At 39.1% G+C, this 27,545-nt stretch overlaps 1 protein-coding gene across 1 annotated transcript in view; it reads left to right on the forward strand.

Annotated features, from left to right (window-relative positions):
• The first annotated feature begins 209 nt into the window (after positions 1–209).
• Positions 210–27,545, forward strand: part of RIT2 (Ras like without CAAX 2) — a 157,133-nt gene continuing 129,797 nt past the window's right edge. The window contains exon 1 of the mRNA XM_082698241.1: positions 210–680. Coding sequence (XP_082554367.1) covers positions 578–680 — 103 coding nt within the window. The 5' untranslated portion in view covers positions 210–577. The remainder of the gene's footprint in view (positions 681–27,545) is intronic.

The raw sequence follows: 27,545 nt of genomic DNA on the forward strand, positions 1-27,545 counted from the left end.
AACCATGCAAGAAGATGGAAGCCAGGAGATAAGCAACAGACATCTTTCTTAATTAACTGACTCTGATTAAAAAAAAAAAAAAATAGTGTCGTTTAAGCTGTAGCTACAGAAGTCAGCCTGTGAGACAGAGCATCTTCTAAGTCTCAGATTCACTCCATTCAAGCAGCTCAGCCTGAAAAGTAGCCAAATGCGTGCTTCTAACAACTGTGACCGTGCAGGGGGCAGGAGAGAGAAAAGAGAGACAGAGTGAGGAAGGGGAATGAAGAAAGAAACGGAGGAGGGAAAGGGGAGTAAGAAAAGACAGCAGACAGAGACAGAGAATGAGAGAAATCGTGGGAGACCTGAGAGTGAAGGATAAGGGAGGGGGGATGCAAAGGCAGATTTTTATTGGAAGCAATTGAAGTGGTTGCTATGAGACCCGCTCCAGCAGAGGACCAGCAGCCAGCCCGACGCTGATGGTTCTTACCTCGTACTAAACCTTTCTTTTGACACAGTTTTAGAGTTGCTTAATATCTGAGCAAGCACCTGACACGGGCGACTTTTTCTTTCTTTTTTCTCCTCCCGTCTCTCGGGTAAGATGGAGGTAGAAAACGAAGCCAGCTGCTCCCCCAGCCGCGCATCAGGCGGGTCCAGAGAGTACAAGGTGGTAATGCTGGGAGCTGGGGGAGTTGGGAAAAGCGGTAAGTTTTAATACCAAATGCTGGGGGCGGAGGGAGCTCTGGAGAGGCAATTCTATAGAGTGAAGAATGATGATAATGATAATAATCATGCCGTCGGGGGCTAGCTAGCTGTAGCAATTAAATACAAGTATCTGACAAGATGTTTAAAAGTAATAAGGACTATTGAAAGATGTAGATAAGTCACGAGAATGGAAAGACAGTGATAATGTATAGAACTTAAAAAAAGATCTCTTTTTTTTCCTTTTGATTTTCTGCCAGGTGATATTTGATCTTAATTTGTATGTCCTTTTTAAGGTTAATAACATGATATTTATGAAATAGCCATGGTATGGGAAAAAAATGCTCCTGTTCTCAAAAATATAAGAAGAAAGAGGTGCCACTAATAGTCAGTGAAATACACAAACACAAACACAGATACAGACACAGACACAGACACACAGGCAGGATTATCAATGCTGAATGTTGTATTTGTTTCTTTGATTAGGAGCTTCCTGTCCCCTTTTCCTTGTCTCTGATCTGACATAGTATGGTGTGGTCTTTGAAAGCCAGGAGGAAAGTTGGTTTTTGAAAGTGACAGGGGTTGAAGGAATGGTATTCTTTGTGGGACCTGTGCAGGTAATCAAACCAAATTTTGTGGTTAACAGGTTTAGAAGAGAAAGCTACATGCTTAAAGGGATATGGGATGTTAATGGAGGTAAAGACTGGTAAATTTGTCTTGCTACATTATAAACAACAACAGAAGTTGTCAGTGGTCAGGTTTCTTGAGGAGCTCTAAAGGCCAAGTATAACAAATTCAAACAATAGATAGGTAGCAGTGTTTGAGGCTGATCAAATGGTGAATATCTTGGGGCTATGGTTATCACTAGAAAATAAAAAGGTAAATATAAATTTTTATATAAATTCAAAAAGATCCCCATGAGGGGATACAGCTGTGGGGGTGCCAGAAAACATAAGGAATATTAGAGTTAGCATGGACAAAAATATACACATATATCTAAGTGTGTGTGTGTGTGTGTGTATGTGTGTGTATTTCTTCCATAGTTTTGTGCTTGACAAAGATTCAAAATTGAGGTCAACATTCTTGGCATAAGAAATATCCCCAACCAAAGAAAAGCTGATAACTTTGGTAGTGAGTCTACAGGTGGTAAAGAAAAGCTGATCAGTAAAGAAAGGAGAATAAAGAGTAAGACTCTAGAAGACAACAAAGGTAAAGAGGTTAGAAAAATAGGAAGAGACATAAAACTGAGCACCCCTCACACCAACCCCCACCAAAAATAAATAAATAAATAAATATATAAGGCATTACTATAAGAAGAAAAGAAATAGGTGAATCTGGATTTGGCCAATCACTAAATGCTTGGTCAAAGTGAGAAAAATAAGTCATCTCTCCTAAAAATGAAATGTGAAGTAAAAATCTTTGCAGCTGGGTAGGAATGAAGAGTTTTCTAAAAGCTTTCCTCTTCTTCTTCTTCTTCTTCTTCTTCTTCTTCTTCTTCTTCTTCTTCTTCTTCTTTTTAATGTAATGGTTTGAAGGGGAAGAATCAAAATAGATGAGGAGTAGGGAGGGAGGGACAGAAGGAGGAAGGATAAAGAGAAAATACTCCATGAAAATAAAACTCTCTTTCGAAAGAATATAGTTGGTCAGACACAAGGAGGAAGAATAATGTGAGAATAAAATCGGAGAGAAACAGCTCTAATCAGACCAATCACCAGAAATGCCACCAACAGTCTGTGAGGTCAGAGAGATGCTGCAAAGATCTCACATTGTGCCTGTGGCTTATGGATATTTTCCTGTTTGACCAGGAGCTTCGGGGATGTGGGAATAGTGTGACTGGTTTTTAGTTATATATTCCGTCGTAATGAACCGTGGAGACAGACGTAGGATAGGGCATCCTTCAGCAATATACTTATCCTGGAGGTGATATTATGTCTACTGTTAGTACTGTTTGTACTAACTTAAAGTCATTGTCACCTTCCCAATAACCAGGCATTTTTGACATCATGAAATGTTGGTAGAAATTTTTGACACAACAAAACGCTGGGTAGCTGCTACCTGCACCGTGTACATTAAATAGTTGAGCAAAACTTTTTCAGTGTGATTAACACAGGAGTAGCCAGCTCGCCTCGGAGATGGTCAAACATAAAAGAGGGTTAATAGTTCTGCTGTGTTGTTACTTCAGAGAGAATCGAACTCAGAGGACAATTCCAGGTCTAAAAAAATGCCGTGTTTGTGGCTAAACATTGGGAATCAGAGTGATAGAGTCACACCTTCCTCTTGGGCTTTGTCCCTGTGATTCATTTGGTGTTAACAGTATATAAATATTCAAGCACTGATTCTCACCATTAACCTCTTTTGAAAGTTTAAACGTTTGCTTTCAAATGAACTAAAAAAAATTTTTTTTAATAAAAAAGCCACTTTTTCTATTGCTGAATATCTGGATCAACAGACCCCCAATTTACTTTTCTTCCCACAGTTTCAATGGTTTATATGAAAGAATTGTACAATCCTATTAAGGTGGGTTGTATGAGAGGATTTCAAGGAGAAATTTGCTGTTCTGAAGAATCTAAAGAAGATGTATCAAGCGATCATCTGTTTCTAATTCTGAGTCATTCTGAGTCTGCCTTGAACATGAATGAGAAACTCAATTTACTGGAACCATAATTTTTAAAGGAACAGAATCCTGGAGATTGTCTATGCTTACTGTGAAATTAGGTTTGTTTGTTTGTTTTCCCCCTCCCTATCCATATTTTACTAAGACATCCTTTGGTGAGTAGGAAATTTTGGAAGGATTTGCAACTACACTGAAAGAGAAATTCCCACAAGATTTAAAATGTATAGGTAAATAACTGTACTGTGTTTGAGAAATCTCAAACCAGCAATCAACAAGTTATTGAGTGGGTACTATGCATGGGCCCTGTGCTAGTTCCCACTGAGAGGAAGCAAGAAGGAAGTGAACCTTCCTGTGGCAGATATGGACACATGGTTTTCATGATAATCTCCAGTCTTCACAATCTAAATAGCTGTTGTCAAAAAACTGAATCCCAGGGGGACCCCTTGTCCTTGGTCACAAAGGTTATAATAAGATTTCTGTGATGTTTTACCTGACTCTTCTACGTTCTATTTGACTCCCTAGAAAGAAGAACAAAGAGTTCTACCACTTACTGTCAAGAAGAAAATAGGGTGCCTGGGTGGCTTAGTTGATTAAGCATCTGACTCTCAGTTTCAGCTCAGGTTATGATCTCAGGGTCACGAGATGGAGCCCCATGTGGGGCTGTATGCTGAGCATAAGCTACTTTGGGATCCTCTCTCTCCATCTGCTCCTTCCCCACCCCCCATATGCTAGCGCTCTCTCTCTCTCTCTCAAAGGAAGGAAGGAAGGAAGGAGAAAATAGGCCCGTTCATAATGCGTTCTCTACTTGATTGTTATATCTAAAAGACATTTCTACTCTCTTGACTAACACCTTCATTTATGTATCTATAACTTTTTCATCTTTACATACAAGTACACAAACATAATATTTATATTATCTATAAATAAAAACATATTTATATCATATTTATATTTATATAATTGAAACATATACCTAATGTGATCCGGGAGTGTCATAAGTACTGAGAAAACAGCAACAAGAAGGAGTCCCCACCTTATTTGAAAGATGGAGGAACCCAGGCCCTGGAAGCTAAGGGACTTGCCAAATTCCCGCCCGAGCTGTGGCAGAGTCACATCTAGAACACAGTCCTCCTGACCCCCTTGGTTCCTGTTTTTACTCTGTATCCAAGTTTTTACACAGGATACTGTAAATAAAATTGGATCAATCACCCAAAGAATTTGAATTAGGCACATTCTAGCCTCCATCTCTTTGTTCCATTGCCTGCCATCTCTTCCCCTTCCTCAAAACAGAGAAAAATAAAATAAAATCTCACAGCTATGGTTCAAGAGTTTAATGGAGCCTAAACAATCCTAGTAGCCTTTTTGTTTTTTATTTTAATTAGTTTATTTATTGGTCAGAGATCATAAGTAGGCAGAGAGGCAGACAGGGCGGTGGGTGAGGGTGGGGAAGCAGGCTCCCCTCTGAGCAGAGAGCCAGACGTGGGTGGGGCTCGATCCCAGGATCCTGAGATCATGACCTGAGCTGAAGGCAGAGGCTCTAACCCGCTGAACCACCCAGGTGCCTCCCCTAGTAGCTGTTTAAAGCACGAATCTTTCTCTGTCTCTGTAGTTTGAAACATAAAGGCTTTTCCTCCATGACAGAGCATGGCTAGTGTCTGCTTTCTGCATTCCTATCCGGTTCTTCCAGCTCAGACTCAAATTATTCAGCAGATCTTATCCAATAATCATAAGATATTATCCAGTAATAATAAGATCTTACTTTCCAAGGTACATTTTTCTTACTCTGTTTTATGATCTGAATCGAGGATAAAATAATTTGAGGCGAGCAGGTCATCTATTCCCTCTGTTCAGACAAGACATCTGAGGCACAGAAGTATTGATTTTTGTCCAAGAGTATGCAGAAGGAAATAAGAGATAGGAAAGTAACTCACGTTTTTGAACTTGAAATTGTTTTCCATCAGATTTCATGAGAAAAGTAGAGAACGCATTTGAGTATCAGAGGGGACGGACATGGGCTTCTCTACTCCCTAGGACACCTTTGGGGATTAGCTTGGTGAAATCTTGTCAAGGGTGAAGTATGTTTGAGGCAGTTGGGAGAAGGTGTTGTTCGTCATTGCTCTTTCAGCCACGACCCTGCCCTCCAGGACCTCACCATCTCACGGGGGCTGGGGGGGAATATATTGTATACTATAAACTGATAAGTTTATTTTAGGCCTCTGACATAAGAACTGTGGAAGCTCCGGGTAAATGGTGGCTAAATCTGAATGCAAAAGCTAAGAAGAGGTCTCAGCAGAGATACTTGCCTTGTGTATGAAGGAATGAACAGGATTTCTTGACGTTGAGAAGGAAAAGTACAGAGAGAGCAGGGGATGGAGAGGGGAAGAATTTAACAGGAAGAGGGCACACGAAGAGAAAAGACCATGTGAGGGCCATCACAACACTGAAGGGATCTTGATAACTTGGTAACTTTGGGGGCATTTGGAACAATCTCCCCTGAGTCAAACTTTCAAACTATCTCAGGAAACTGTAAAAAATATGACAAAATGAAGCAAATGTGCTGAAAGCATGAAAAGGTTTAGAGGACTCAGAATTCACTAGAATGCATCCGTTGTGAATTTTTTTATTAAGAGGAATCTCCTTTGTAAAATAGGCAGACCTGCTCTGCCCACACTCTCCTGCAATTTGTCTCTTTTATACAAGGAGTTTTGTGAAGGAGGATTTTATAAAATGAGAGCAATAACAGTATTTTCTGAGGTAAACAGAAAGCAGCACAAAACCAATTCCTTCAATCACAATGAGTTGGTACGAGCAGGTCGAAAATCGAGCCTTTATCTGATGAATTAAATCAAGGCAAACAACCGAGTGCATCATCCCTGTCCCTAAGGCTCTGTGCTTTACCTCATTAGCAGAACTTTGGATCTGACAAAGCTGAATAATTGCCACATCATGACCATGTGTTATTTGAACCCTCTAAATTGCAAAGGCAAAATAAAAAATAAACAAGGGGAAAATGGAAAGATTTCAAGACTCAGCGGCCATCCTCTCACCCTTAATCATCAACACCCTCCTCACACTGCATGTCACCACCCACCACAGTCCTGTCAGCAAGAATCGGCCAAGAGTGCCAAGTGAGGCTCAACAGAAAAGTAAACTGGAAGCCACTGGCCCAAATCATGATTGAAAGTCTAATCAAGTAAAAGATGTTGACGAACAATATTTCCAAGATCATATCTTTTATTATTATATGATATATGATATAAAATATATAATATAATATAATATAATATAATATAATATAATATAATATAATATAATATAATATAATATATAATATAAAATTCCAAGATATATGCAGTCTATAGATTTTAAACTGATTAAAATAGACTTAGTACTACCCTATGTCTTTATCAGAAAAAGGGCCCGGAGATGAATACACTTGTATTGATCCCCGACTACCATATATATGCTGCTTTCCTTGGGAGCCCCAATGGCCAATGATCTGTTGCATTCACCTGACCCCATCTATGCCTCACCTTGATCTTGGGAGGTAGGCATTAGTGTCTGCACTTCATACACGAGAAAACTGAGCCCAGAGGGAAAAGTAGCAGACCCAGAGACACAGAGATATGAAATGATGAGCCCGAGGCACCCACACATGTATCAGTTCAGTGCTCACACTGTTTTCATTTTCCCACACAGAGAGTTTTCACTGTATTTGTTGAGGAGATGGTACAATGAACCTGAGTTCTGACTTCAGCTGTATCCTCTTAGATATATTTCAGACACCAGACAAAATCATAGATACCAAAGTACATGGCGAATTTTAATTTTGTATAGAAACTACAGAGAGTGTTACCCTGATTAGGTGCAGCGGGAGAGGCATGGGGTTCTGACCTTGTTGTGTTCTGACCTAACAAGATATAGGCATCGAGGATATCTCATGTTCTGGTTATTTCTGAGGCCCCTGGGGGAAGTGATAACAAGTCCCTCGACTTGGCAAAATCAAGTAACTCGGTAATAAGAAATTATTAAAAACTGAGATTCTGTCAATGAAGAAAGTAAATGGGATAAATATATCAGTAAATCAGATGGATTTTTGAAATCTCTTGGATGCTGATCTGTTTTAGAATGTTTTCTCTGTGTGTGTATATTACAGAGTAACTGAAAGAAACTCCAGGTCACAAATGGGATATAACCTTCTCTGTCCTTTTATTTAATAAGAATAGAAGAGGGGATGTGTGTATCTGTGTATATCTGTGTGTCTAGACCTATGAAAGGCCCAGAAGTGTTACCAAGAGTGACCACCCTCACCCGATCTAGTGGAGTGAAAGGGATATGTGGACAGAGAACTGTCGTGCAACGTGGTAGGTGCAAAGAGATAGATGTATACACGGTATTTTTTTTTTAATTTTTTATTTTTTATAAACATATATTTTTATCCCCAGGGGTACAGGTCTGTGAATCGCCAGGTTTACACACCTCACAGCACTCACCAAAGCACATACCCTCCCCAATGTCCATAACCCCACCCCCCTTCTCCCAACCCCCCTCCCCCCAGCAACCCTCAGTTTGTTTTGTGAGATTAAGAGTCACTTTACACACGGTATTTTGAAAACCCTGTGCACTGTGGCTCAAGAAGTGAGAGGACACTCCCACTAGGAGTTAGGGGGCTTAGCCGCTCAGTTACAGCTCTGGTACCAGAAGCCTCCTGAATTCCTGGATGGCGGATTTTCCCATTGAATCACGCTGCCTCTTGTAAACCAGCATAAAATCTTCTCTTAATTGGAGGTTAGGCTACTGATGGGGTGACTATTGTGTGTGTGTGTGTGTGTGTGTGTGTGTGTGTGTCTTTGCAATGTGGTGGTGCCATGAGTATATGTACACTGAGGGAGGGCAGTCCTCTGCAGTGCTTACAGGCATGCTGGAAACTCTCTGATCACTGAATTTGGCTTTAATTACAAAGCCCAGCAATGTTCTCAACTCACTCCCTTGGGTTTTGCTCATAAATGTCAGCTCTCTGACGACCATCACCAAGCAGTGCCATCTGCTCTCCTGGACCATCAGTGGGGGCCAGCTCAGTGTCACCTCTGACAATCGTGCCAGGATATCTGTCCTGCCCTTTCTGCCTGCTCTGCCAATAGCATCCCATCAGCATTAGAATAGGGCCTGTTCTGGTCTCCACACTGGCAGGTACTTGAGCACCCCGCGGCAGCCAGGTGCACTGGGGAGAGAGCAGTAGGTGCCAGATTCTCCCTGGAGCGTGGGTGAAGCCTAGAGCAGACTGGAGGATGGCGGAGGAAGCTGAGGATGTTGCTTTGAGAAGGGAATTGGGAGGATGCACAAGGTTGAGAATTCCAGGAAAAGAAATCTGTACTTAACCTAGAACAAGGTTGTAGAGAAAATTGGTGGTCTCAAAACAAGACCCTAGCAAGGATTTGATTTTTAAGTGGTTTGATAAGTTGGGTGGTGGGGAAGAACATCTTTGTTCAGAAGACGGCTCGTACAGGGAAGGCTTGCTCGGTGTCTGGGTAGTTACTGGCTGACTGGAGAAGGAAACCGGAGAGAGAGTTGATCACTGCATCCTTTCTCTTCACACACTTTAAAATGAGAAAAATGTCAGTGTTGTGTGTGCTGAAGCCTGCGTGCACTCACCAGGAGAGAGGATTCTCGTTCTGTCCAAACTCTGTCTTTTGGATTCTTGCCTCAATGAAAATAATGTGGATTTTGGAGTCTCGAATGTGCCTGATTCTGTTCTAAGTGCTTTATGGATATTATTTCATGAACTCCTCTAAGACACTGCAGTGTAGCTGGGGTGATTATCCTTAGATTACAGAGGAGAGAAGCGAGGCTTGGGCAGGCTGAGTAACTCAGGCGGGAGCCCAGAGCCTGTGGTCACTGTGTGGGAGTCAGCCTCTGCCACATCCCACACTCTGCACCGTCGTACAAGAGACCACTGCCCATCCCACGCTCTCCACCTGCCTGGGATCTGTAGGATGATAGGATGATGTCTCAGCACAGAAATTATGACAGAACAATGTGAGCCAGAGGCTTGAGCATGCAGAAACCCAGACTTGTGTCTTCTCATCTGTAAATAAGGGTTGCACCAGTACCGACCGCAATGACTCACACTTGAGTATGTATAACCAAACCTCGCTCACAACAAGTGCCAGATAATGCATGTAATATAAATGGATAATTTGTCTTTAACTTATCTTTAATAGCATTTGAGCTTGCAGGGACCACTCAAACTCTGAGTCTCTGTTTTCCTCACCCTAAAAAAGTGGCATAATTTAAAATTACCTCAGAGGTTTGCTACATAGATATTAGAAAATGGTAATTATAGTGATACATATATTATATGTAATTATAAATAATAAATATAATAAATATTAATTATACTGATATATATGTAGTGAATTATAGTGCCCAAGATATTCCGTCCTTATTAAATCTGTTGCTTGCTGACCACCATCCTTTCCTCCTTCCCTTCCCCCCTCTCCCACAGCTCCACCTGAGGCAGTTCACCTTAGTAGGGTTGGGGAGAGTGATGGCAGATTTTTCCATGGGTTCTAGGAAAATGCAATTTGGGTTGAATATTGTTAATGTGTCACTGTGTCTCCACTTGCTCTATGCCTGTTCTTGCTCTCTATATCCTTCTATTGATTAGCTGTGGCTTTAGTCTCTGGAGTAGCAATTTCACAGACAATAATAATGGTGCTTTGCTAGTTACCCTAGTAAACAATCCCTGTATTCATCCTAATTGACCCATCACAGACACAGACACACACACCCCTTCACTGCCTCATGGAGAAAGGATTTGAGATTTGAGGACAATCTCCTGGCCTGCTACACTAGCCACAAAGGGGCTGCAGTTCAGAACAGAGCAGACCTGTGCTTGAATTGGGACTGAAATTTGTTTCTTTAATACATGGGTTGTTTTAATATATTGTGAAGAACAAGATCTTCCCTTTGTTCTCCATAGTAGCAGCATTACTACATTGAAATGGAGAGCCCTATTTAATGGTTGCAGGAACAGCTAATAATAAGCTACACGTATAGATTTTTGTTAAATGGAAGAAGTCAGACTCTTTATTTAGAAGCACTAGGGGCACATCTGTTATGTGAAATTGAATTGTACGTTAACTAATTGGTCTCCTCCTATCATCTTTTAACCCGCATGGACAGCCCACTGTTTTCTGCTCGCCATTTCACCATCAGGGCTGTTGTCCATTTTGCTTTTCTCTTCTCCTGCTCAAATGTCTTCAGTGGCTTACCCATTGCCAATGGGCTGACATCCAAAGTCCATAGGACTTCCGATGTCTGGGACCACATGGGACTAATCACCAAGGAGGCAGCCCCAAAGCTCATCAAGTTGGGAGCGATGTTGTGTTGGATGGCATAGAAGAATCAATCTAGACAGAGCAGAAATTTGGGGACAAGGGAACTGAGACAAATGTCAGAAGTCAGGAGGGATCAGTGAGGGGTTGAAGTAGAAGATCAAGAATACCTTGTCAATGGAGTCTGATGAAGTACAAGCACAAAGATCTAGAACCAAGGTTACAAAGGTCAAGATGGTGCAGAAATGTAATTTTATGGCGGTCCTGATATGAGAGGATTTCTTGCAGTGTATCTCTCATTTCTCTCTTGGTCTCATTATCTTTGTATCTCTGTCTGTCTCCCCCCCTCCCTCAGTGGGAGCTATACCCCGATCAAAAAGACCCATACCTACCAGACAATCTGTCTTCCAGACAAATTATTCTACGTTTAGCCCTCATATTCTGTAGGCTTCTTCCCAATAGTTATTCACGTAATTATTCCAACATAATCTCTCTCTTCCTTTCAGTTTCTCCAGTTAAATCCTTCCTTCAGATTCTGCACAAGTATTTTCTGCTCCTTCAGATCACCCCAGTCTACTCCTTCAGATCCCCTTACATTTAAAATTCTTTCTGACTGTTGATTTCATCACTGCTCACAATTACACAGGTTCTTCTAGTGTCTGGTTTGTGGTCTTAAAATGTTATTTAAGTCTTGCATTTTTATGTAACTTGCAGTCTTTTTATACTTTCTCTCCCTATCTTGAATGCAAATTCCTGCAGGCTAGGAAATAGATTTTATATTGTCTTTTCTCTCCGTGAAGCCTATGGTAGTAAATTCTCAAAAATATTTATAAATCCAATTTCCTTCTTTCATCTTTGAGAAAGAACAGGGAGTAAGACACCACACTTATGTAGTAAAATAAAACTAAGCAACATCCTAAAATTCTGTGATGCAAAGAGCCCTGGTTATAGAGAAAGAAACTGGAACCAATAAAAGCACAGTAGGTATGTGAGTGGAAAAGAGGCCGTAGTTTGGGAGGAGCCTAGGCTCAAGCTAGCATGAATACTCTTTGAGGACAATGGACTTGAAGATGAATAAACCCACTCTATGTTTAGGATACTCAGAAACACGAAGAAGTCAAAGTCAGTCTGTGGGCCAAAATTTGGCAGAGAGGCAAGAATAAGTAAGATGTATGTGCCATGTTGCAAGAAGTGATGGTGTGCTAGGCAGATGCTGTAGAATCAGGAGCAGCACACATTCCTTGAAAGCCAAATGACAGGGACAGCTGAACACAGATGAGACACTGAAAATAACTCATGTTTTATTTACCAACCCATTTTCCACCTGATACCAGGATGAGGGTAGGGTGGAAGAAAATTATTTTATGAAATGTTCTCAGGGGCACCTGGGGAGCTCAGTCAGTATGTGTCTGCCTTCATCTCAGGTCATGATCCCAGGGTTTTAGGATGGAGTCCCACCTGAGGCTTCCTGCTCAGCAGAGAGTCTGCTTCTCCCTCTGCCCCTCCCCTTCTCCTCTCCCCTTCCTCCTGATTCTTCCACATCTCCCTACCTCCTCCCCTTCCCTATCCTCCTCCCCTTACCCTTTCTCTTCCCTCTCTGCCTCCCCTGCTTGTGCTCTGGCTCTCATGTAGGTGCTCTCTTTCTCTCTCTCAAATAAATAAATAAAAATACTAAAAAGAAAGAAAGAACGAGCAAACGAAAGAAATATTCTTGGAACACCTTAGTAAAGAGCCTATAGAACTCTTCTTACTCCTGCATGTTTTACTTCAAAATGCTTATTAACATTTCAGTGAAAAATTATTTCTTGATTAACACTGAGAAAAACTAAGTTAGATTGTGATTATAACTCTGAATTCTAAAGCAACCACAAGTTTCCACATATTTTTCCTCTGAGGGTGAAAATTATCCCAGGTCATGATTTCATTTTGACAACCTTTGCTCTAAAATGAAGGAAAAGTGGAATGCTAAAGCATAGCAGACAGTCACAGAACCAGGTTGTAATTAAGCTATCGCACTTTCTTTCTGGTTTTAAGAAGCTCTAAAGTCAAGAAGGCAAGATCTATTCCAGAGGTAAAACTGTTGTTGATATCAAAAGAAAAAAATAAAGTTTTCTGTGCCCATTCCTGCTTTTTTCCCCAATGTTTACCTATGTACTTCTTTCTACATGTTTGGTTATAATGAAAGAGCATAAGTAATCTAATATCAGCTTTCAGAATTTCTTGAAACCCACGCCACAGACATTTTTAATATTTTTCTGCCCTTCAAATATGTATCTTTCACTTTCTTCATTCATCACACACACATCACATCACAAAAGCAGATGGAAAATATTTTTACATAGAATACTCTGCTGTGACAAGCACACAAGTTATCTCCCTCCCTGAGCTTATTTGCATTTTCCTTGAGTGTAATTCTAAGACAACCCAGTGTGTCTGAGGCAGTGTGGACTTTGAAGATGAATAGACTCACATTGAAATTCAGTTCTGCTACTTATAAGGTGAATGACTTTGCTGATTCTTCTTTTTCTTCCTGATCTCTTCGCGTTGGAGGATCCAGGGTTTATTCCTTGAAACTCACCTCATCTTTAATTTCTTAGATTATTTCATCCACCTTGTGGCTGTCTTTATATATCTTTGTATCTTTAGAGGAAATTAAATTAGTTTTATATGTAGATTAAAACCAGGAGACGTCACTAACATGATTAAAATTAGAGACTAACAATACCCAATGGAGACAAAGATGTAATAGGAGTATGAATGAGTACAACCGCCATGGAAAATGGGTTGGCACTATGTATTAAGTTGAAGAAATGCATAATTTGGCCATATGATCTGGCAATTCTATTTCTAGCTATATATACCCAGCAGAAACTCACACATGTGTGGACCAAGAGGCATGGCCAGAGTGTTCAGAGTAGAATTATTCCCAAAGTCCCCAAATTAAAAGTTGAAATCTCCAAAATGCTCATCTGTATAAGAGTGAATAAGTCAATTGTATTAGAATAAATTTAACATTACAAGATGGGATTGGGAGGGAGACAAACCATAAGTGACTCTTAATCTCACAAAACAAATTGAGGGTTGCTGGGGGGAGGGGACTTGGGAGAGGGGGGTGGCGTTATGGACATTGGGGAGGGTATGTGCTATGGTAAGTGCTGTGAAGTGTGTAAACCTGGCAATTCACAGACCTGTACCCCTGGGGATAAAAATACATTATATGTTTATAAAAAAATAATAAAAATTATTGGAAAAAAAAGAATAAATTTAACATTAATTTTATATAAGGGGTTTGTGTGTGTGTCTGTGTGTGTGTATGACAAAGAAAGGAACACCCATAAAATTTGAATATTAGTCACTTGTTGAGGGAGGGTGGGAGGAGGCGGTCATTGAGAAGGGCACAGGGAACTCTGCAGTTCAGGAAATGCTCTTGTTTCCAGGTGTGCAGAGGTAGCATAAGTATTGACTGTGTGATCCACCATAGAACTGTAAAATTTTCTTTTGTGTCCCTTCTTAAAGTATACTAAGTTTCATAGAAGAGAAGATTTAAGACGGTTTAAAACATTGTATCTCCATTCTAGACTTCCTTCCTAAACTCCAGTCCTGTATTCAACTCTCCACTTGACATCTTCCTTAAATAGCTAATAGCAATTTCCAACTAAATATGTCTGAAACTAAACCACTGATCTTCCCACACTTGTTCCATGTAAAGCTTCCCTCATATCAGCTGGTGTCACCTCCCTCTCTCTAGTTGTTCAGGCCCCAGATCTTGGGCTACCATCGCTCCTCTCCTCTCATGCTTACATGTACAAGTCGTAAGTCCTTCTGACTTTATCTTTTACATGTATCCAAAGGTCTCCTTCTCTCAAAATTCAGCTATTAATACTTTGCTCCCAGGTACCATCTACTATCTGTCACCACCCTGGTCCCATGTACCATCTACAATCCGCAGGATTCTCCTAACTCTTCTTCATGCCTCTACATCACCCCCTGGCATTTATTCTCAACACAGCAGCTACAGTGGTCCTTTTTTCCCACATTCTATATGTAAGTGAGATCACATAGCATTTGTCTTTTTCTCTGTGATTTATTTCACTCAGCATAAAACCCTTAATAAGGCCCATCCACATTGTCTCAAATGGCAGGATTTCTTTTCTTATGGCTGAATAATTTTCTAGTGTGTGTGTATGCGCATCTGTGTACACACACACACACACCAGTATTTCTTTCTCCATTCATCTATCGATGAACACTTAGGTTGTTCCATATCTTGGCTGTTGTAAGTAATGTTGCAGTACCCTTGAAAGTGATTTCATTGAGATTCATCAATTTTCCTTGAAGAGTCATTTAATGTCTTGAAGGTGAGGACCCAGAGGTGAGACAATTGAATCATATAGTGGTTCTATTTTTAAAATTTTTTGAGGAAACTTCATACTGTTTTTGATAGTGGCTGCACCAATTTTCATTTTGCCAACAGCATGCATTTCTATCTTTTCTCAGAGTGGTCCTTTTAAGCTAAAATTCAGATTTTGTTATTTTTGTGTTTAAAACACTGCCATGGCCCTGTTTCACTTACAGTGTTCTTATGGTCCATGTCACTTCTCTGATACACCTACCATCTCTCTTGCTTTCTTCCAGAGTAACAGCTTCCTTGCTGTTCCTAAAATATGCCAGACATGCATACTCTCCCCTTAAGGCCTCTTTCTAGCTTTTCCTCTTCCTAGAATAATTTTCCCCAGATATCTGTTTGGCTTGCTCTATTTCTTTCAAGATTGTTCTGTTGTTTTTGTCTCAATGGGCTTATCTTGACCAGCTTATTTTATTGAAAATCCTACCTATATATAACATCTTCTTATAATATCCTTTTCTTGGACCCACTTTTTTCTTTATGTAGTACCTATTATTTTCTAACCCAATTATTTATTATGTTATTGTTTTCCTCCAATCAGAATGTCTTTGTTCTCTCAAGTTCCCTGTGCATAAATGAAATAAAATTACCTGAATATGAGAAGACTCCATTTCTTTATCTCTAAAGCATGGATAATAAGGCCACCCTTGCCAGGGGATTGTACGATTCAAGGTATTAGCCGTGGAGATGGGTAAGCTGTGGGTAAGAAAGGAAAGAATTGATAGGAAAGTATCATTGGCCCATGCAATTAGAAGTGTGGTTTTTGCCATTGAGCAAAATGGGATTATTATATATAAAGTTTTAGGTTCTAAAAACTCAGAAGCTTATTCTCTCTCTCTTTTTAAAAGTTTTATTTATAATCTCTAAGTAATTTCTATACCCAACAAGGGACTCGAACTCACTACCCCAAGATCAAGTTGCATCGCCTTCTGACTGAGCCAGCCTGGTGCCCCTCTCTTAATCTGTTGTAGCAAAAGAAATATACATTCTCGGCATTGTAAAGAGACACAGCATAGACCTATCTGTAATCACTAGATGCTTATATTCCAGTGGGCTCTAGACCTTTTCAGAAAGAACTTATACTGTAGGTCTGATATGAAGATTAAATTCAAATAAAACAGTGTCATACTTAAGAGTAGATGCATGATAAATGTTTGAAATTCTTCTTTATTAATAAAATGTCTCGTGGTTGAGGTAAGAAAGAGAAGCATTAATAGGTATAAAGGAAATATGCAAATTTACATTTACACATTCTAGTGGAAACGGAGTAAATAAAAACTTATTTATAGATCGTAGTAATCTTGGAAATCTCCCTATTAAAGAGGTTTTTGAACAAAACTATTCATGCATTTAATACGTGGCTTAGAGGTATTGAGCTCTTGCTTTCCACCCATTGTTCTGGGGACTGAGAAGCACAGCTTTCACCCCCACATTCACAAAAACTAGCATAATGGTAACAAGAGACTGGGAAAATACCATCACCAGAGCTTTAAAGCTGATAATGTTGGCGTTCACTTTATCTTTTCCACATAAATGTGCCTTGGGTGAGTTAGACAGAACCAAAAAAGAAAAGCAGAAGTATCCGTCCTCTACTGTCCCTATTTGATCCTTTCTTGTCACAGTCTTTGCCAATAGTGTGGAGGTTTCTCCCAGGTACATGGCCCAGATGTCACCATCTTTCTTTCATCCTAAACACCATGTGACTGTTCACTCATCCAAGGCTGGGGTTGTTTTGCACAGTGCTGAAGAGCCCATTTCTGAAATCCTGTTACCAACATCCGAATGCTGCGTCATTCGCTCAATAGTGCTGTGATCTTGGGCACCTTGCTCGGCGTGCCTATATCTCACTTTCCTTCACTGTCAAATAGGGAGGATGATGCACTGGTCTTGCGAGGAATTAATGCATGCACTTCCAATGAATTAATCAGAATGAAGTGCTCAGAGCAGTGCCTGGCACGTCTATATCAGAGCTAGCTACTGTGGTGATTGCTGTCACTATGATCACCGTTATTATAATGTCTTTCCAAGAACCTATTCAGTCTAATTCTGGCCAAGAACTGGGTTTTCTACTTTTTGTCCAGTGCTGAGATGACTTCCTTTTCTCCTTATTTCTCATTTACTTTCCTACCTGCCACAGCTGCTACCTGAGGTTTAAGGTAAACATATATTTGTGTAGCCCTGAGCAAATGGGCTAGAGTGATGGGGAGCCAAGGCCAGATTTTCTAACCAGTTTCTAGGAAAACAGGTGGCTGCTGAATCCCAAGCCTCCAGTTTTTTTGAAAGCAAGGGACGTATTTCCATCCTTTTGAAAACTCTTTGTTTGACCAGGAGGACTCCCTGCCTAGAATCATCCCAAACACTCAAAGAACTTTCTAATCCTTTTTTCCAACACTGCAAGCTTTTGTTTTAAGTGAAAAACCCCATGTACAGGGAGATTTTAGAATCAAATGATTTCAAAGGAGAAGTAGAAAAGCCAGGGTAGCTTCAATAGTCTGTTCAGTTTGAGCTTATCATGGAAGGTCACAGCTTGTACGTGTCTCTGGGTTGCTCTCCATCACTCCTGGCATGTGCAATTATTTTTAATTTTCAAATTTTATAGCTAGCACTTGAGCTACACCAGCTAATCCCTATCTAACTAATAAGGTCCTCTGCTTCCACCTTTATTGATTAATTATCTGTTGGAGTTTTTAATATCCATTTGTGTTTAATTTGCTGATATTAAAAATGCCTCATTCCTGAAAGTGATGAATGGTCTTCCAAAGGATAGGACTCTGGTTTTGATTTATGTAATATTGAGTTCACTGGAGTCTAGCTGGAAACCTGCCATGGGAGATCATTGTAATAAAGAACCCAATAAGAGTCTCTCTTCAGGTCTTTGAGAACTTGCCTACTGTCGGTGGATAAACTCTTTTGGGTTTTTTGTTTTGTTTTGTTTTTTTGTTTTTGTTTTGTTTTTAACCCAGATTTCTATGTAGATCTTTAGCACCAACTTCCAGAAAATGCTCCCAGTGGGACCTGTCCCCTAAACAAATTTTATGCCTCCCTACCTAACTTCTGCATGGGTAGTCATACTCAATGACCATCGAGGTTCAACGACTTTCATTTTCTCTGCCTATTTAAATTCCATTTGTTCTTGAAGAACCAGGAAGTGAACATCCAAACCTACTGTAATTTGTGAATTTGTAATTTGTCTTCCTCTCAATATTCCTAACTTTACTAGAATAGCTATACCATTCATTTAATACTTAACAGATTCAAATCTATATGTTTAACTTTCTTTGTGTATGTCCTATCCATTCACTATGCTACAAATTCCTTAAGTTAAAGTCCAGTTTAATATTTTAACTAAACCAATAGCTCTTGAAATATGGTCCCCTGGCCCTTAGTGGCTGCAGTATGAGTACTTGTGAGAAATGCAAATTCTTTCCCATCCCAGGTCTGCAGAATTAGAAGGAAGCTCTGAGGTTGGGATCCAGCAATTTGTACTTTAATAAGCTGTTTTGGTAATACTGTTATAAACTCAAGAGTGAACACCAAACTTGTCCTGAAATTGGCTGTACATCAGAATCACCTAGGAGAGTTTTAAAAGTACTGCCAGCTGTGTACCATTCCCAGTGATTTGGATTTTACTTGATCTGGGGTGCAGCCCCAACGTTATAACCCCACATGGTTATATTGTGCAACAATATTTGAGAATCAGTACTCTTTATCACACTTTTCTCTTTCCTTATATCTCCCTGATTGTCTTGGTAGGTCATGTGTTTCTAAGAAGGTATCCATTTTTTCTAGTTATCTAATTGGATGGCATATAATTGTTCATAGTAGTCTCTTAGGAACCTATCAATTTCTGAGGTATCAGTTGTAATGTTACCACAAGGCTCTCTTTCTCTCCCAGAATGACCAAGGCTAAGCATGTACCAGATGCTCATATATTTGTTAGTTAAAATGGGTAATTTTAGTTGTTTTATTAAATATGTTTAATGACCAAACATGATTTTCTTACCATTTTAGAAATTATTATAATTTTCATTATTATTAATATTTTCATGGTAGCACATATCTTCGAATGGAACAAAATGAGTACACATTATTGCTACCTGAAGAGAAATGAACTCTACAGTCCTGTGATATGATGAGCATGCTTTGCTTTTCTTAAAAATGTGGATTCACTCTTAAGTTTAGGAGCACTATCCTCCTTGTTAATCTCAAGGGATAGTGTTTAATACCATGACAGAGGAGAACATGATCTGTGCCTCAGATTGGCTCAGTACCAATTACTAACATATGGACCATGAAAATTCAAATAGGTTGAATTTTATAGTTCTCTTCAGTTCTTCTTGTCTGTTTGGCTGGGGCTGATCCAGCCTGTCTTAATTAGAAAATATTCTTTCCTGGACCTCCTGACACATAGTAGGTCCACACTTGTCACAAATCAGTGTTTCTAGTCATTCCTTTGTTTCCTTCCTTCCATCATCTTCTCTGGTGTGAAACGTTCTCCCTGCTCTGCTTGCTCTGGTTTTTGAACACGTACTCTATGAGAGACTTTTCATGATTATTGATACCTCTGCAAAGTTTTGATTATTGTAAATACAGATGTTGTTGTGTATAAATATTCACTGTGTCTTAGTAAGTCAGAATCACTCAACTGAGAGTCAAGGGAACAAACATCCCCTAATTGTAAGTTCCTTGCCTTTGATATCAGATAGAAAGAAGTATAGTAGATAATATCCAAATTCTGTGTACATTTTTTTCAGAAATAATAATGTTAAATATCTCATCCAATCAAACTGTCTTGGCAATTGAGTTAAATAGTTAGAATCTGCATCTTTGAAGTATTACTCAATCAGCCAGTGCATGAAGTTATACTGCAGATAAATGCATAAATAGATATTAGAGAGATAATTTCCCTTATGCCATTTTGGTTTAGATAATATGATTACATTAAATTTTAAATGAAGTTTGTGTTTTTACATACGGGCTGCGGTTTGAATACATTTTCTCCTAAGTAGTAAGCTTTAAATTTATTTGTTTATTTGTCTATGTTTTCATACTGGATCTACGAAGTCAGTTTTTCTAACTGATGGGAACAACAGCTTGTTAATTTATGTCTACCATTTGACTTGTTTTTAATCCCTCGTTTCTTGAAGCTATCTCTCTATGTGCCATTCCAAATACATAAATTAATTAATTGTGAAGCTTTGATACCAACAGTGGAGGCATTTCTCAACAGAGTTTCCCCAAACATATTTCCATGTGAAAAAGTCATTGTCATTTTCTATGTCATCAAACCCCTGTTGTCCTGAATGTCTTCTTTAGTCCATTGAATGACATTAAATTCAGTCCGAAGTAATTAAAAATTCATAGTGCTATCAAGAACCAGATAAAGGAAATACTACTGTCTATATGACCACTGATACATACACAGTGTAGAATGACTGGAAAGCAAGAGCAAGGTAAATATAAAGCCTATCTATATAGAGACATTTCAAATCCAGCTCCAACCAAAATTCTGTAACTACTCAGTCTCTGTAATCCCAATGCTATGATAGTCAATACCATGAAAATATATAATCTCTCAATTTCTCTCCAGCTTCCCTTGATCTTCCAAGCTTTCCATCAGAGCCACAAGACACAGGAGTCTGGGGCAAAAATGAAAAAAAAAAACATAATAATTGTTTTTGGTGGATTGTTTGCATTAAATTTAAAATTTGAAACATTACATTAAAAAAATTTTTTTTTGATTATTGAATTTTCTGCTCCTCCTCCTAAATTTTGTGTTTGCCTCACCCTATTCCCAGCTTGGCTTTTAACTTTGTACCACATATACATTATTGCCTATGTAGCCCAAAACTTGATAGCTCATCTTTTGTAAAGCCTTTCAACATGCTGTAGAAATGAATATTATGTGAAAGTAAAATTTAGTTTTCTAAGAGATAGTGTCGGTAGTAACGTAAGCAGCAACTATATCCCACAGTCTGCGTGGCCTTCATCAGTTCCCACAGATGGTCCTACCTCTAATTTCTCTCCTTAACCAAAGTGCTAGAAGTAAATCATGCAGAAATCAAGTTTTCTTTTTTTTTTTTTTCACTGAGCTACCACAGAACTGACTTCTTTGGAAATTTCAGTTCTGAGGAAGACATTGTCTTCTCTATGCTGACGGGTTCTATCACCTGTAGGATGTTCACTCTTTATGCCCTTGTCAATATTTAAAGGTGCCTGCTTCTGAGAAACACAGCTTCCACCAGTTCTCTGTTCCGAGAAACAGAGAGGGGCGATCAGTAGACAAGCAGGGTCTATAACACTAAATTGTTGGTGGTAACATAGATTAAAAAAAAAAAAAAACCTTTCCCTGAGATATAACCAAAGTAAGACTGTCCTATTGCTACACAAACTCGGGGAAGCACATTTTTATCTTCTCAGTGAAAACCAGCTGTTTGGCTTTGCCATTGTGAGTAGACAGTGAATTACAGCAGACTCTGACGGACTCTGAAAGATGAGCATTTTCCTTGATTGACAGTGATGCAATTTAATAAGGAATACCACAGTAACCTTCACTCCTTTGGGGTTCACTTCTCTCATTTAAAAAATGAAAGCACTGAATTAGTTTAACTAGAGATGCTTTCCAGGGCTTAAAAAAACCCCTCCACCTGCCCTTCATGATTCCTCAAGAAGTTCCTCTGTTTGACTCTAGGTAATAAAGCAAGTGTTCGTAGAATTACACTATAATTTCATTCTTTGTTAAAATTATGGAAGCCACCGTGTAGAAATTGTATAGAAATAACTCTACTTCCATATAAATATATACCATGTCTTTGTCAAAGCTTCCATCAGCTAATGTTTGATGATGAAAATCACATCATTTAAATCGTCTCTTTCACTAACAGAAAGACCAAAGTTCCCGTCACTATTCCAGACTGGTCCAACACAAAGGTAAAATAAGAGATCTATATCATAAGACCTAAGTTCCAGCCCAAATTTCTTGCTTTAATAATACTATATTGTTTGCAATTATCTAATGTCATCTTGCCTCCCTATCAATTCTTGGGCACTTGCTTCATAATAAGCTGTTTTGAGCACAAAATAGTTCTTGCCTGTTGAGTGTCTATCCTCACAAGTCAATATGGAGCTTCTATTTGAAACCATTATCCTCCCAGTTCACAGCCACGTTGGTCTCTCATCCAAAAAGTTGTCTAAAATGCTCCCAAAATGCCCTGAGTTAATCTTGAGACTATAAGTTACAGAAACTCAACTATATACTCCATATTGAGTGAGATACCATTTTCATGTGTGAGATAACAAACATTGAACTTTAATTAAATAGATTTCAGAGGATAAAAGCACTTTTACACAAAGTAGCTCAAGGCATCTCATTAAAATCTCGTAATAGTGTGAGCTGGTCAGGCAGGTATGATTTCTTCGTTTTAAGCATGAAGAAATAGATCTTCGATTGTGGTTCATGAAAATAGATGGGACCTCGAGTCTTCTAAATCCAAGAGCCTTAATCTGAGGAGTAAGGATTTAGATCTCTGTGGAGTTCTTGCCAAAAAAAAGCATATATTTCTTGACTGCATGTGCCTCTCCAGACCAAAGACTCTGTTTCTGTGCTAACAGTTTTACAAAGGTGGTGGATATCCTGCTAGGTGGGAAAGCAGACATTTAAAAAAATATATATTGTGTTTGCATGTAATGCCATAGACAAAAGAAGGCCGTGACCTGTTCTAACCATAACTATCACTAAAATTATCCATGAAGTAATGCATATGGAATGACAAATGATTCAGGATATCAGTGTTTGGAATTATATCAGTGCTTGGCATAGTTTCATTTAGATACATGTGGTACTTACTTTAGATACATTTAGTACTTAGCTAGATGTAGCCAAGATCCAAGGAAGAATGGACTCTGATGTTTTAAAAATATTGCAGAAGAAGGAAAGGTTAAATCAAACAGATGATATTTTCTCTCAATTATCACAGACAAGGGATAGAACCATGAGCATTAAGAATCCTAAATAACAGATTATCCAAAGGTCATCTTTGTCTTTGGAGCATATAATGTAATTTCTTTTGTAGCACATCTTCCTGCTATGTAACTGAACAGCCAATTTTGTTTTAATTTCTGGAGAATGATCAGTTTAAGGTGAAGGACTCAGGGGCATATGTGGCTCCCCAGCAATTGGGCTCAGAGTCCCAGCCACAGGAGAGAGTCCAAATGAAGATAATCCTGAACTACTGTGCATAGCCACATTTATAGAAGCAAGGAATTTCCTGGGGGTGGGGGGACCGTGGGAAAGGCTGCATTATTCAGCATTTTATTTCCTTAACATGTTTCGTACCCTCATTTGTTATATCACCCAAAGCAAAGGAACAATATAAGTGCCAAAACAGATGTTCAAACTTCAAACAAGTTTGGTCATGGTGACAACAAAACAAAAACAAAAAACAAAGCATATCTCTGTTTCAAGCTTTATATGAATAGTCTGGTCTTCCCTATGAATTAGTATATAAATATTTTGAGGGCAACAATTATATTGTCTCATCTTGAAGTACAGTACAGAGGCCAATGTCTTGAAAAGCATAAATATTCAATGTATATATGTTAAAAGAAAGAATGAACAAAACATATGCTCTTTACTTTTAAATTTAGAAGAGGGGAGCCTTGGTGGTACAGTCACTTACGCATCCAACTCTTGGTTTTTGCTCAAGTCTTGATCTATGAGTTTCAGTGAGATTGAGACCTGCATGGGGCTCTGTGAGTGCTGAAACTGCTTAGAGATTCTCTCTCTCTCTCTCCCTCTGCCCCTCCTGCCCTCTGTCTCTCTCTAGAGTAAATAAATAAATCTTAAAATAAATAAGTAAATTTAGAAGAAAAAAGTGGAGACTTGATTTTTTAAAATAGAAAGACCTACCTGAAGAAGTATAGCTTGACTGTCAGTTAACTTTATTTTCAATTAGCTTTCATTCTATATTTCCCCCCAATAACTAATGACAAAACTTTTATGATATCTTAATCAACTCTTTCACAGAAACCTCTTTAGACTGACTCTGTCAGGGACAAATATTATGTGGAGAATATTGAGCATACATATATTCTAATTGACTTTCTTTTTGTTGGTTACTATGGATTTAGGTAAAAGTGGCTGTTTCATAGCGATCCAAGGAAAGTGGTATGAGAACTGTGAAAAAAAAATTTTTTTTTAACCAAATGAGCTGTGTTCATCAAAGTTCACTTCAAGTTCAAGAAAGTATTTGTGGACAAATTTCATGAATAATTCATTTTTAATTTTGCTATTAGCTGTTAATAAAATCAAAGAATGATTTATGATAGACTAATTTGCTACAACTAAGTATATTTCTTATTATCCTGTTTCTATTCTTGCCCTGAATTACCACAGTTGGGTTTTTTTATTTGTTTCTTTGTTTTCTGTTTTTCATGATGAGAGCAATTTATGTAAGAGAGGCATCATAAAAGTCTACCTCATGTGTACTCACAGTATAGGAACTAAGCAACTTTTCATGCTGTTTCATTTTTCTGATTAACTACTCTTATTGTACTGCCTACAAATAAAACACCATTTTTAAGAAATACTTCAACACTGAAGAGCTTGTAATTAGGCATCGTTGTTTTATACATCACCATTTAAAACAATGCTAGGTACCTCAAAACCTCTCCAGAAAGACAACTTCAAATAATAAATCATTAATAATCCTTTAAAAACATTTGGATGTCTACAAAGTTTTTGCTCTGTTTTTGCAGTTCTCTTAGAGCCAGTGAAAGCTGGTATAGAGGGTAATGTGCCTATTTCAAAGAGGACAAATCAGAGATACTGTTTTGCTCAAGACTCTGCAGCTATTATATGGCTGATATCAAACTAGAGCCCATCCCTTCTGATTGTTGGTTATTAGCTTTGTAACTGTTCCTATATGAGTAATAAATTATGAGTATGTAAAATTGAAATGCAATATATTAAGACACAATAGACTAACAAATGTGTTTAACTTGAGGCAAATTTTGACTTCTAGATGTTTCTCTGATATCATTTTTCACTTGGTGTGTTTCCAAAAAGAGATTGTGATATTTGTGAATGTCACTGAAACACCACATGGTTGTTCAAGAGGTGGGGTGCCTCTCCTTCCTCTCGCCACATCTGTTTGCTTCTCTCCTCCAGCCCTTCTGTGTCTACTTGAACAGTGGTCTTTAGACTGGTGAGCTGCAGAATGGCAGCTGGCCCTCAGCACTACCACACCAAGAACCACCAAAGAAATACAGCAACTTTATTTCAGGAATGATAAAGAGCAAGTTATACTCAATAATCCTATGAGTGGTCTCTGTGTTGTTGGCGTAGGTAGGCAAATTTCATCAGTCTCATCACTGGAACTTAGAGGACTAACTGAATACAAAAAAAATATCCTCCGAAGGGCACTTTGAAATAAGGTCACAGGTAGTTTTCAGTTACAGTATTACTGCAAACACATACTCTGGGATCAGAGATAAGAAAGAACCATGGTGCTATTTTTGGGTGGGATGGAGTAAGGTCAATTCACAATGAATTAAAATTAATCAAAAACCAAAGAGTTGTTTGGGGATCAAAGGGTACTTAAGTGATTCATGGGGTTGTTTTGAAGATTAACTCCATTAATATACATAAAATTCTCAGAATAGTGCCCAGCACATAGAAAGAGCAGAGTGTTATTATTTATAGCAAATATTAAAACATACATACCCAAGAATTACCAGGCATGGTCTTCTCACCCAGAGATCTGGAGTCTATAGGCTTCCTGTTGTGTGTCGGACCCCTTGCTCTGGCTCCCCTTGCTGCTGAGCCTCTGTACTGAGCCGCTCTTGACTGCCTTTGGTGGACTGAGGTGTGGTCACCATCCCCAACTTTCACATTAAAGTGGGCATCATATAGTGGGTCATTCAAGGTCATTCAAGATCTATCTCCTTATGCCCCCCTAGCCACTTTTAAGTCCTATAACAGCTCCCTCCACAGAAACTCTCTTCCCGCATTCTTCAGTTGATCTCCTCCTGCCTGCCAGCTCTACCATGATGGCACTTCCTCAAAGAAGCCTTTTGCTTCCTTTCCTTTCCCTCCTTCCTTCACTTTTTTCCACCTTCCCCCTCATCCTTCTTCCATCTATAGGTGACAAGGTGCTCCCGCGGCTCCTCACATGTCACTAGGACACAGACAGCAGTAACTCTTGAGTAATAGCTTTCCGTCCCCTCATAGAGTACAGTGGTCCCCTCCTCCACGTCTGTGCTTTCACTTTCCACATTTCAGTTGCGTGCTGTTGCACAGCCAACACTGGCCAGTCCAAGACAGATCCAAGGAACCCTGAGAAGGTGAATAGTCCTCTAACATGACATCACAATCATTCATCTCACCATATAGGCATTATCTTCTTACCTCATCACAGGAAGAGGGGTGAGTATAGTATAGGAAGGTATTTTGAGAGAAAGACCACATTCACATAACTTTTGTTATAGTATGTATTTTTAAAGATTTTATTTATTTATTTGACAGAAAGAGACACAACAAGAGAGGGAACACAAACAGGGAGAGTAGGAGAGAGAGAGCAAGAGGGAGAGGCAGGCTTCCCACTGAGCAGGGATCCCAGGACCCTGGGATCATGACCTGAGCCAAAGGCAGATGTTTAACTACGGAGCCCCCCTGGTGCCCCTTGTTATAGTATATTTTTGTACTTGTTGTAATGTATTAGTTATTGTGTTAAACCCTTACTGTGCTTAATTTATAAATTAAACTTCTAACATGACATAAAAAAGTATATACAGGGTTCACTACTGTTTTATTTCAGGTATCCAATGGAGAGCAATATAAGAATGTCCATATTCTTAGCATAGGCTAAGAATAAAGCAGGTCCTCAAAGAAGTTGGATGATGGAACACAGGAAGGAAGAAAGAATGAAAAATGGGAAAGAGGGAGGGAAGAAGGAAAGAAGGAAAGCTCAGGAGTGTAAGAGGAAATGTGGTTAGTGGAGGCCTTGACGCACACATTATAGGGACAGAGCATGATGCAGTGAGCGCTCATGTTGATGAAAAATGAATTTCTTATTCATGAAGTACTATTTGGTAAAAGGGAGAAGATAGGAAATAAAAGTACCTGAGTTTAGGGGAATCTGGGCCGCTCAGTTGGTTGAGCAGCAGAGCCTTGATTTAGGCTCAGGTCATGATCTCAGGGTCATGAGATCGAGTTCTGTTTGGGGCTCTGTGCTAGGCATGGAGCCTGCCTGGAATTCTCTCTCTCCCTTTGCCCCTCCAACACCCTTTCCCCCAAAAAGAGAAAAGGGGAAAAAAAAAAAACTGCATTTAAATAGTGCTCTCCCATGTAGGAATCTGTGACAGTTATGAAGGACTTGGTGTCTCTACTTTAGTTTGTTCGTCTATGAAAGAAGCAGGAAAGATGATGCAGGTCCTGTTTTTTTCAAGGTGGAAGAACTAATAGCACAGAGTAGTTAAGAATACATGTCTAAGAATCAGACTCAACCAGCAG

This window comes from Mustela nivalis, assembly GCF_964662115.1.
Source record: "Mustela nivalis genome assembly, chromosome: 14".
Lineage (NCBI taxonomy): Eukaryota > Metazoa > Chordata > Mammalia > Carnivora > Mustelidae > Mustela > Mustela nivalis.